Genomic DNA, 12,667 nt, shown 5'->3' with positions numbered 1-12,667 from the left:
TCGAATGTGAGCGATTTCAATTAGGGACTGAATCGCTGGGTAATTAAATAAATGGTACGAGCTTCAACACGATTTACTTTAATCACTTTCTTCAGCACAGTAAACAAACATTCTAGGAATTTCTTGAGTTTTCTTCTTGATGGACTTGTGTTTCACTCAGGAATTCTCCATGAGTGCATGTCACAAAGATGCCTCCAACGAATCTCGATCTTGAGCCTCTCTCTCTCTCTTCCATGTTATCCCCATAGATTTCACTAGTGGATCTTCTCATCTTGTTGGTAGTCTTCCTGGTTTTCGCTTTATTCTTGTTGCCAGTTGAATATTTTATATGTCCCTCTGTTATTCCTGGGTCTGGTGATGTGACCTGCCTATCTCATCCTGCTTTCATATACTGCAGTTACCATATCTTTTATGCCTGATCTCTTTCTTAGTTCCGTGATTCTAACATGTTCCAATTTGTTGGTGTTACAAATCCTACGTTCCATTACACGCTGCGTTATTCTGAGAGTCTCTTCTTCTTTTCTTGTCGTGTTCCATGTTACATTACAGGAGTATGTTTGTTTATTATATAAAAATAACTTTTTTTTACTATTTGTGTTTTTTCTTTATTTTAATATACATTCCTCTTAATGTGCAGTATAATAAAATGATTCGTAACGTGTTATTGTACGTCGGGATTTAATTTTTGATGGAAAGGGGGTACAAAAATTTTGCACTCATGAGCCGCAGACCAGCGGAACGTTCATGGATACTCTTCCAACTCTATTGAAAACAATTGCTCCTGATAGTGAAATTGCTAAGAAAATGCAGTGTGGACGCACTAAATGTAACTATCTTATAAAAAAAAAAAAAAATGCGTTGGCTGTTGATGAAATGTTGAGATTTCACGCAATGAAATCTCAAAAAAAAAAAAAAAACCTCCGTTGATGAATGGACTCCTTTTGACAAAAGAAAAATTAAAATATTCATCAGCCACAGATTTTACTATTTCTGAAGAGTTAATTTAGCAAAATCTGATAAATAAATAATGAATATATACTACCGGTGTTTTTCTTGTGGGTGGGAATCCCTGTATATATGTAAATAGCATAATAAATAACTGAAAATTTAATGTTACATTATTTTAAACACTAAAACGAGACTAAAAATTATATGGTAAATTAATACACATGTGAAGTAGAGTTACAGTTCATACTTCTATTATGATGATTGACAACTGCAGCTCTTGGACTCATAGATGACTACAGTAAGGTGCGTTTTGACTTTTTTTATTTTCATATCTGTTACACATGTGTTAATTTAGCGGTTTTACATTGAGTTCATCTATGATAATAAGGTAATAATACCGTAAAATGTCCTAAATAGAGTGAATGAAACGAAAGCAAATAAAAATTTAGTACTTTTTGTTGAGATCTAGTACCTTTTTCCTGCATAAGTTAGTAATAAATATTTTTGCTGAGTGGTCACCCTGGTGGTGGGTTAAAGCAGGTTTGAATTGTGTTGTGATAATTGAAAACAACTTTTTTTTCAGTTGCCTTCTTTTTTATGTACCCATACGTATAATCTTGTATTTCTTTATTAAATAAATAAAAATTTCTTGAAATTCATTTCATTTTAAATTTGCAATTTCAATTTTATAGGGGCGCTGAAATATAACTGTTACCAAGGCACTTTTTACCCACGCGGCTGCCCTCTAAGAAGTGATTATAATAGTATATTTAGTTTCATGATTGTAACGTTCGAAGTAATCAGTGCTAATGTTCTTGGCGAACAGAATTTACCGAAAGTAACGTGTGTGTATATTCACGCAAAAATTGCCGGTGCATTGAAGAAACTAGATGTACATTCACTTTTTTATACTCTAGCAAACAAAGGTCTCCTTTCACAATCTATCCTGAAAAGATTACGTGTCGCGTGCGTTTTTGCAAACGGATCAGTATACTGTATATACTTGAGAGCAAATAGGTAAGCAATGTTTACCGCTTGAGTGAGCCTATTTTGCTGAATCATAATGTATGTAGTTAAAAAATAAATCAATTAATTACTTTTATATGTCAGCGGAATATAGTTTGGACTATTTTATCTTCACCAAAATTTTCTGCTTAATGGAAATTGCCAGTTGCAAACTTGAAATAGTAACATGAAATAATATGCATATGGTTGCAGGTGACTGTGTACCATTAGAGTGCACTTGGCTTCAGCTAGAAAATGATAATAAAAAGCTGCAATGAAAGTATGGTATGTTTGTTTGCTTTTGGATTTAGGGCCAAAGCAACACAGGCTATAATAATATGCATGGGTACTTACAGCTGGTTTTGTCTGGTTTCTTGGAATGAAAAACAAAAACGAGTTTCAGGGAGGAAAAATCCCACCACCTCTGTAACACTCACTAGCTCACCTTCAGTTCAAAAAAGATTCCTTGTATCTTAGGCAGGATTTGAACTTGGGTCTCTCCAAATATGATGTGTTTTATGAAATAGTCCTTTTTTACATAGAAAATTTTCAATTTTAATTTATTTTCAACTGAGTTTCTTGAAATAAAATTTTATTACTGTCGAAGCCCAAAAAAATCCCTTTTAATATTTCATTTTGAGTGTTTAGCATAATATCTGTGCATTAATAATGCATGGACAGAACAGTACAATAAATGAAATATTAAAAAATTTTAATTAAAAAAACACCTTTTCAGAATAATCAGTAAGTGAGTCTTGAAATGATTTTATTTGGCCCATGAATAGTGATGGAGGTTACAATCTGTGCATTTAAGAGGTGCAATCAGTTTTCTCCCTACTGGACACAGGAATCAAATGTATCAAATATGTACACTTCAAATTCATATAATTTTTTTCTATACCATGTTTGTTGGTTGTTTTGGATTTATGGCCAAAGCGACACAGGCTTATAAGGCTATGCATTTGTACTTACAGCTGGTTTTGTCCGTTTTTTTTTTTTTTTTTTTGGAATGAAATGAACTGAGTTTCAGGCAGGAAAAATTCCATGACCTCTGTAACACTGGCTAACTCACCTTCAATTGAAAAGCCCTTATGAAAATTCTTTGTATCTTAGACAGAATTCAAATCCAGATCTCCCAGAATATTCTGTATACCATTGTATGCGTTTCCTTATGAAATAGTTTTTTTACTTGAAAAATTTTAATTTTTCATACATTTTAAACAGAGTTTATAAAATTTTATTATAGCTAGAAGCCCAAAACAAAACCTCTTTAATTTTTCATTGGTGGGGTGTTTAGCATAATTTTTATGCATAAATAATACATATGAACAGAATAGTACACTAAATAGGAATATATAGAAAAATGTGGTTGGAATGAACCTTATGAGAACAGGTTTAAGATTTGTGGGTTGCAAAAATTGGTCGATAAGCGGAAAAGGGATGATATGATTGAGACATTCAAATTACTGAAGGGTTTCTATAAGATTATTCCAGAAGATATTTTTGAGAACAGGACTGGTGGTGGGAGGACTAGGGACCATACATGGAAGCTGGGCAAGAATGTGGTTAGCAGGGGTATTAGAGCTAGGTTTTTTACTTGGAGAGTGGTGAATGAGTGGAATAAGCTGCCAGAGTCTGTTGTTGGTGCTATGACCATGCATGAGTTCAAGACGAGGTATGATAGATACTGTGTGAATGTCAAATAGTTGTTCTTGACATGATGTTAGGGCCTCCCTCAATGAGTCTGTCGACTCCTTGGAGTTGCCCGTAATAATAATAATAGAAAAAAAATATCAGAAATATATGCTTCATATTCATATTTTTTTTTTCTATAATATCCTAAGATTACATTGATTTCAATGGATCCATGTAATTATGGACATTATATAAATGTCCTGGCTAATACAGTGGTTAATAAAGTTTATATTTTATTCGGTCTATGTGGAATTGTAATGCAGATGATCATAATAAACTGAGAAGCTTCATTTCTGAAAAATTAGCATGCATGGAAAATAGTCTTGGGGTAACTGAGAGAAGTTGTATGGAGAATAATTTGCATGGGAGTTAAATAGATAAATCTAAGCCCAGAGATTTATAAAAAGAAATTTGTCCATTAATATGAAATGAGTGATGACTACACTCAAGAGCAGTATAAAAAAGAAAAAAAAAGTATTTGCATATAAAGTGACAACTATATTTAGGACTGTGAAATAGTAAGTAAACAGGAAGAACAACTGTGAAAGAGTTACATTAGTGAATTTGGATGGTAGGAAAGTATTGGATGCACTAGAAATGGCTGAGTTATTGACTGATCACTCGCATGTAATATGCATTTTAGGTAGATATATTTAGCTCTCTGGGTTTTAAGAGGAGCAAACTGGATGAAAACATACATGTAGATGAGTTAGGTATTAAAACTATTTCTTGTCTCAGCATAAAGTAATGTTCTAGGGTAATGCCTGAAATTCTGTACTCAAATTGAATTCTTCAACTTGAGTGCAGCATGAGCAAGATTTTTATTTTGTGGAGCAATGGCAAGATTATTGTAATATACACGAATATGAATATTGCTAATCAGTTAATTATAGACTAATTATTAGTGATCATTAAGGAATTAAAGAGGATAATTAGTACCTGCAGCCAGAAGTGGAGATGGTGCTGTGATCTGCTGTAGAGATTACGTGGTTTCTTTAAAGTATGTCTTGCATTAACAATATGCTCATGTTCTATAATGGAGTAGCTTGATTTGGATAACAGAATGGGTATACTGCAGTACTTCAAGATCACCTATCTCCTTTATTCTTCAATCACATCATAGATGAGTTTCTTTGCTCTGTTCCTAACCATATTAGTTACTTTCCAGGTGCCTCTTTCTTCAATGCTTTTGCTGATGACCTTATTCACGTAGCCTTCAGAAAAATAGACCTTGCATGAATTCCTTGACCAGGCATTTCCTGCAAGCCTATCTTTGAGGAGCATATCCAAGTTGCTGTCTCTGTACTGTCCCGAATGGATAGGGCTGTTTGCGCTGTTTCATCCATGCTTGGATGAAGGACGGCAGGCTCAGGATCCCATCACTAAGGTGGTTGATTCCATGGGTTCGCTTATCTAGAATAAGAATATTTGCAGCTTCTTCCTCTCCTATCTGTAGAGAGCTTTACATAGCCCTAGTATCCAAGAGGGCTTTAGACATGTGAAGGGGTGAACCCAGTATTAGGGTGCCCAGATTGAGACAGCAAGAGATGAGTATAAGAGATGGGCATCTTTGCTTTACAGTTCTGTAGATGACACCTCTTTAGTAGAGGCACACTTGGAACCCCCACAACATCAGTGGGTATGTGACAGGACTAGATTACTTACAGGTTTTGAATTTATTGATTTAATAAGGATTAGAATAAATTCCCTGTCCACTCAGGCCTCACAGTCTGATGGGGCAGTGAAGAGATTAGCTGTAGGGCTGGCTGCTGTTACAGCGAGACTTTGTCTCATATATCCAGGGGCGTGCCAGCCGTATGTGTGACACATACAGGTGCCAAAGAGGAGGAAATACTTAAAAAAGACGTTTTTTTAAAGTGATTTTTTTATTGGAGGGGGGGGGGATAAGGGTGCCAACTAAAGTTTTGCACACAAGTGTTGGACACTACTGGCATGCCCCTGCATATATCCCAATGCTGTTTCCAGATACACAGTGTCCGTGTGCAGAGTCATGATGCTGTGGTCTCCGTATTGGCTAACCGTTTTAATAACAAAGGCTGGGAGACCACACTATAGAACAAGTTCTGGCATTAGAAAGCCAAATATATTAATGAGGAGAGAATGTGGTGTTTGGGTGATTGATGTTCAGGTAGTGGGTATTGGGCTGTCACTTACCTATTGCCTTAAGAACAAGGTTTAGTACTATGAGCAAAATGCTGACCTTGCCAGTCAAATAGAAGAGGAGTATGGGGTGGCTCCTCATTTTACCAGCGCCACCATCTCTATGAACGGCATGTGGAGTGCCGGTAGTTATGGACTTGTCTTTATTTGGTTTATCCAAGAGTGATGTTAAAGTTATTTCTTTGAGGCCCCTGCAGGGTACACTGGTGGCCTGGCATTACCATCAGCACATGACAAATAGGATACCATGGAGTGATGTCGGATGATACTCTTGTAATCTTTCTATTTATGTAATGGCTTCGGCCTTCTTGTGTTTTTGTACGTTATATATAAGTAGTACTGCTCTATCAATACAAAGTATAATAGAATAAAATAAATTTTAAAAATTGCAAGATTTTGGGCTTCACCTTTCTGCACTGCTGCAAACTGAGCGCACATTGCTACACACAAGTTTGTCTTATGTTCCTAATCTTAATTTGGTATTAGTATGGAATCATATTGAACACTGCTTGGAAAGAAATCAGTGCATACTTTCATGGGAATAACGTGTTTGTAGCTATTATAAATTGGAGGTACATGATGCTGCCATGTTAGTGCAACTCTGTTTTGGGTGAAATTGCTACAAAAGGAACTGAGAGAGTTTGAAAGGGGCATTGTGATATGATGCTATGTTGTAGGCCTATCTGTTTGACAAATTATTGACAAATTTAATATTAGTATTGCCTTCCAATCCTCTATGGAGTCTGAAAACTCATTCCAGCATTTTGCCAAAGCATTTACCAGAATTCCACATGAGTTTGTTATACAAATTCAGAGAAATTGGAATGCAAAATGGGCTTGTGTCATGGATAGTAGAATGGCTGACCTACAGGTATCATGATACTGAACTCACAAAAGGAGGTTAACCTGATATGCTACCATTAAATTCTGTGATTTATTTCTTGTAAGAATACAAGAGTAATTCATATAATAAATGTTATTTAGAATAAAATATTTAACTTCTGTTTAGTTTGTAATTTAGTCTGTTTAGTTCACAAATATAGCTGTTGTGAACCTGTTGCATTGGCATCAGAAAATTAGACAGTCTTGTTCTAAAGTAATTTTCACTTTATATAGATTTTGAAAGTATATGGATTTTGAAAGTGCACTTGGCATTCAAATAACAGTCAGGCTACTTAAAAGAAGACATGCTACATAATCTCTATTCTGTCCTTAACATGCATTTTTATATTATTACTTGTTGTAGATTGACTGTCTTTGGTCTTAACTCATATCCTCTGACATGTGTTTATATTATTTTTTGTATAAAAGTAATGTTATTATACAGCACATAAAAAAGATATTCATAGAGAAATAAAATATAAAATAATTAAATCTAGAAATAAAATTACTTTTCTGGTTACAGTTGCTTGAAATTAGTTTGCTTCCATGTTGTAGTGTAATTTTTATTATGTAAATGAAATAATTTTATTTTTTTCTGATATACCATATTTTCCGTGTATAAGACGATACTTTTATCTAAAATTTTGACGAAAATTGATGGTCATCTTATTCACAGGTGGCAACCGGTTGAGAAACCCACAGTTGCCGTGGCAAAACTTCTGGTACCTTGTCTCTGCAAACAGGCTTCTGCCATCACAGCCTTTGTTAACTCTGTAGATTGACGTCATTAACAGCTGATTCAGAATAAACCAATCAGAACTCTGAAAGCATTGATATGTCTGCAATTCATTGGCAGGATAAGTTAATGCATTAACAATATTTTGAGCCCTAGCCCATAAAAATGTCTGAAAATAAAAAAAGAACAATTGTCATAATTCTTCAAAATTCAAGTTAAAAGTCATTAATTATGCAAAAGAACTTGGAAATAAAGCTTCAGAGAGACAGTTTGGACCTCCTCCCATTGAGTGTATGATTAGACAGTAAAGAAAACAAGAACAACAATTACTCAAGATGCCAAAAAAAGAAGAGGGCCTTAAGAGGAAAACCAGCAAAATGGCCAAATTTGGAGCAGAGACTTAAAACTTGGATTATGGAGCAGAGCCTGAGTGGGATATGTGTGTCAACCAAGCTTATTGAATATGAGGCAGAATGGTGCTTCAATTTCATGAGGAGAGAAGGGTTGGCCATGAGAACACGAACCAAGTTACCCCAGAAAATGCCACCAGCTTATGGCGATAAAATCCAACAGTTTTACTCCTGTGTCATAAAATTTCGGAAAGAATATGCTTTTGAACCAAGTCAGATTGCAAAAATGGATGAGGTGCCTCTCAGTTTTCAAGATGTGCCTTCCAACAGAACTGTTGATATGAAAGGGGGCAAAACAGTGCACTCAAGACAGTGGGCATGAATATATACTGCTGTGCTTTCATGCTATGCAGATGGTACTAAACTGCCTTGTTGTGTCGGAAAAAAATGATGAGTCACTTTTTTTCCTACCCAACATTAAGTTATCTCAGAAGGAGTGGATAAGGACATGCTTATGCCTCCGGATGGGAAATGTACTGACTAATGTCCCAAGAACATGTAAATATCCAAGTGTGTAAGCTCTGAACAATGTTAAAATAGCCCATGAGTTTAATAGAGAATAGTTGTAAATGAATTAGAATATAAAAGCATGTGTAAATTGCCAAGTAAATATGTATAAGCTAGAGCATGTTTTAAGCCATGTAAAAACAGTCCGTGGCCACGGCGTCCAATTGGCAGTCGCCATATGCGTGACGACACTGCTGAGTGAGGGAACTGTTTTGAGGTATAAAGGCTTCGGCGGGGATTCGAATCACTCTCTTTTTCTCTTGTCTCCGGGTTTCGTCGGCACCTAGTTTCCTGTCGGAGAGCTGTGTGGAGCTTGCTGCCACGTGTAGCAAGAATTCCCCCTTGCTATGTATGCTACGTGGGCCAAGGCTGCAACTACAATATATTCAGATCCATAAGAGAAAGAGCCACTAATGAAATCAACGTCAGTGTTCAAATCTGTGTATGAGTGTTTTCGGTTCGTATGGAAACAAAGGAATAGCAAGGCCGCCATCAGAGAAGATACTGTAAGCAGACCAGAATATCCAGTTCAAGGCAAGAACGGTAAGCATAAGATTTTCTTATGTTAAATGTTGGATTAAAGTAACCATGGAGTAAGGTAGCAGAAGTTAAGGAAGCATGCTACTTCCGTGTAGTGCTATAAGAACAGTCAGTGATTTGGTCACTTTTGACTATGGTTGAGAAGAAAGCATATTAGGTGCCAGGCGAATATGAGGCCGAGGTCCGAACTGTTTGTGTAATTTAGGAACAGTAATGTTATATGGTCAGAACGTAATTAAATGTTAGCTAAAATTTTGGAGGGAGGATTAAATAAGAATAAGAAGTATTACCCTATAGAAGTTCATGTCAGAATTATTGAGTTGTCTTGTGCATATACGCAATATTACATGTGTGATAATATTAGGTAACTTAGTTATAAGAGTCTGAGAATAGATGTACATATAGAAGTGAGAAATTTGTGTCTAGTAAGGGACTATAATATAGAAGTTTTGGATGTGATTAATTAAGTAAAGGAAACCCAGACTCTTTTAAGATTAAGGATTTGATTAACATGTATACATAATAAATGTGTTTCTTTATATACAATCAAATGAGTTTGTCATGCTTTTTGAGGATTGAGCTACCGTTTGAAAATTTACATGCCGTGCATTAAGGGGGAAACCAATAGTGATATAAGAGTCGGGACCACGACTGCATGCTTCATGATCCCTACATTTTCTTTAAGTATTCTTCGATAATATATCAGAGTTTAGTTGCCTGCTGATTCAGTCTTTAATCAATACAAATTTGTCGGCAAACGAATATCTGATATTAAGTGATACAGAAATTAATGTTAACTGTAAAGCTAAAGTAAAGACAGTTAGAGATATAACAGTAAGGCAGTCACATAGTCACACAGAGCCGGACCATATAAAAGTAGTACATAACAGCCTCCTATGCTCATTTTTAAGAGGAAAACGTGTCCTAAAGAGAAAATACTACCTGACATTCTTGTCCGAGTTCATGAGAACGGCTGGATGGAAGAAGAGCTCATGGCTATTTGGTTTGTGAAGTTTTGGTCCAGAAGACCTGGAGGGCTCTCGAAGAGGCCAGCTCTGCTCGTGTTTGATCAGTTCTGTGTGAGCACATTTAACAGAAAAGACAAAAAGGGTTGCAGCAGATTTGCAAACACAGCTGTCAGTTATTCCTGGTGGACATGCAGGTCAGCTACAGCCACTAGATATTTCTATCAAGTCCTTCAAAGCTCTGATGAAAGAAGAATGGAATAAATGTATGCTAAAAGCAGGTAATAACTTGACACCGACAGGAAGAGTAAAAAAACCACCCATTACTGAGGTATGCAAATGGATCCTAAACTCATGGAATGGAGTCAAGCAAGAGATGGTTATGAAGTCCTTCAAGAAATGTGGAATCAGCAATGCCGTAGATGGAACTGAGGATGATCTCATATATGTAGACAGTGACTCAGAAGACAGCAGTCATGTAGTAGAGGTTGAAGAAACTGATATGTCTGGAACTAATAGTGATGAAGAAAATGATATGCCTGGAACTGAGAGTGATGCATAAATTCTTAGTATATATCTTAAAAATATTACCTAATTACTAAATATATGCTTTAATGTTTAAAAAAAAAAGAAGTCAAATATGTTCTGTTTTATGTTTAAAATATTGATTTCTTAAATTTGGGTTTGAAAAAGAAGGGTTCGTCTTATACATGGAAAAATATGGTATCATATTTCCCTATTATTATATTCTATTATAATAATACAGTATATCTAAATACATTCACTGTTGGCATGTTCTTCCTAATTCTAATATGTATGTGTAAATATTAAAGTATGTATTTTTTTCTTTTCAGCTGACTGGACTTTGTTCATATAATTTCAACTGACTCTGTCTCTAATTTGTGGATATCTAAACATGATGGAAAAGTAGCATGGAGAAATCTTTTGTGAGAGGTTTAATTGAAAATTCATTTTCCAACCCCGAGGGAAAAAAACAGTTGGGAATATTCCATGATAATGAGGAACAAGTTACACTTGAAGCATCAGCAAATACACTTGAAAACTTGGATGTAGTGAAACAACCTGATGTATTTGACACTCTTAGGAAAGATATAATCTGTGAAATATGTGGGAAATCATTTTCACAATCTGGTGCTTTTAATGTGCACACAAGCATCCATACTAAAGGAAAACCTTTTTCATGTGAAACATGTGATCAGTCATTTACACAAGCAAATAGTCTTGAAGCACATATGACCTTTCACACCAATGAGAAACCATTTATTTGTGAAATGTGTGGGGAAACATTTTTGCATTCTGGTGCATTTAAAGTTCATGCAAGAATTCACACTAAAGAAAAATGTTTCGCTTGTGAAACTTGTGGTAAATCTTTTACAACAAACTCCATTCTTAAAAAACACAAAAGAATACATAACAATGAAAAACCCTTTAAGTGTAAAACTTGTGGCAAGTCATTTACACAACGTTATAATCTTAAAATACATAAAATAACACATACAAATGAAAAACCTTTTAAGTGTGAACTATGTGATAAATCATTTAAATACTCATATAATCTTAAAATACATATCACATATCACACCAATGAGAAACCATTTATGTGTGACACTTGTGGTAAAGCATTTTCACATCATTCTACTCTTAAAGCACATCTGAAATTTCACTATAACAAGAAACCATTTATATGTGAAACTTGTGGTAGAGCATTTTTCAGTATGTCCAGTCTCAACACACATAGAAGGGTTCACACAGGTGAAAAACCTTTTAAATGTAACACTTGTAACAAGTCATTTTCAAAATCCAGTTCACTAACAACACATACTAGAATTCATACAAAAGAGAAACCATTTCTTTGTGAAACTTGTGGCATCTCGTTTTCTGATTCCTCTGCTCTTCGAAATCACATACTAGTTCATACTTTGGAGAAACCATTCACTTGTGAGATTTGTGGTAAATCATTTTCACGTGCTTCTGATCTTAAAAGACACTCCTTTCTTCATTCTAATGCAAGACCAAGACCTTTTGCTTGTAACACTTGTGGTGAATCATTTGTACATTCTTCTGATCTTAAAAGACACGCAGTTCTTCACTCTAATGCAAAACCTTTTGCTTGTGAAACTTGTGGTAAAGCATTTAACCGGAATGCAGATCTTAAAAGACACCAAAGAATTCATGCTAATCAGAAACCGCAGAAACCTTTTACCTGTGAAACATGTGGTGAATCATTTTCAGGACTTTCATATCTTGAAAGACATCTAATGTTTCATGTAAATGAATGACCTTTTGTTTATTAAATTTTTAATGAGATTTTTTGAGTTTAGTCTCCTAAAACAGTACAGAAGAAATTCTGTTGATTAAAACTCTTTTTACCTGTTGTATCTGTGAAGAAATTTTTCTCCAAATTATTTTCTTAAAATTCAATCAGGAGTTTAAGAGAATTTTTTGATTTGTTGTGCAAATAAGAATTCTTTCTAGGAATTTATATATACTTTAAAATTTTACAATAATATTAAACTATTTTTAAAGAATACTTAAGGAAAGCATTAATGATGTTCTTGGTGTAATTATATATTATTACAGTTCATACTAATGATGATTCACAATGAAGAATTCACTAAGTCACACCTGGAAGCTACAAAAGGAAGCAGTGAGCAAGAGGGTGAGGAGTGGCTTGAAGGGTGATTGAACTGTGGAATGCATTGCCTGAGAGAGTGGTTAGAGCTAGAATGGTCAATGAGTTCAAGGAGTGGTATGATAAACTTAGTGTTTCCTAAGAA

The 12,667-nt window shown here is 35.0% G+C and overlaps 1 protein-coding gene across 1 annotated transcript; it reads left to right on the top strand.

The window, feature by feature from the left end:
* The first annotated feature begins 1,701 nt into the window (after positions 1-1,701).
* Positions 1,702-12,197, top strand: LOC150099174 (uncharacterized). The gene is made up of 2 exons (XM_090404197.1): positions 1,702-1,965; positions 10,724-12,197. Exon 2 carries the CDS (start codon positions 10,802-10,804, stop codon positions 12,167-12,169), a length of 1,368 nt encoding a protein of 455 aa, XP_090260323.1. The 5' UTR covers positions 1,702-1,965; positions 10,724-10,801; the 3' UTR covers positions 12,170-12,197.
* Positions 12,198-12,667: the final 470 nt, after the last annotated feature.

The sequence above is a fragment of the Typopeltis vanoorti genome, chromosome 14 (genome assembly GCF_054136105.1).
Source record: "Typopeltis vanoorti isolate ZY-2024b chromosome 14, IOZ_Tvanoo_1.0, whole genome shotgun sequence".
Taxonomy (NCBI): Eukaryota; Metazoa; Arthropoda; class Arachnida; order Uropygi; family Thelyphonidae; genus Typopeltis; species Typopeltis vanoorti.
This window is presented reverse-complemented; position numbering and strand designations above follow the sequence as displayed.

Bases quoted from the DNA above. Each gene is read 5' to 3' on its own strand.
- LOC150099174 (XM_090404197.1), top strand. From the start codon at position 10,802: ATGGAGAAATCTTTTGTGAGAGGTTTAATTGAAAATTCATTTTCCAAC.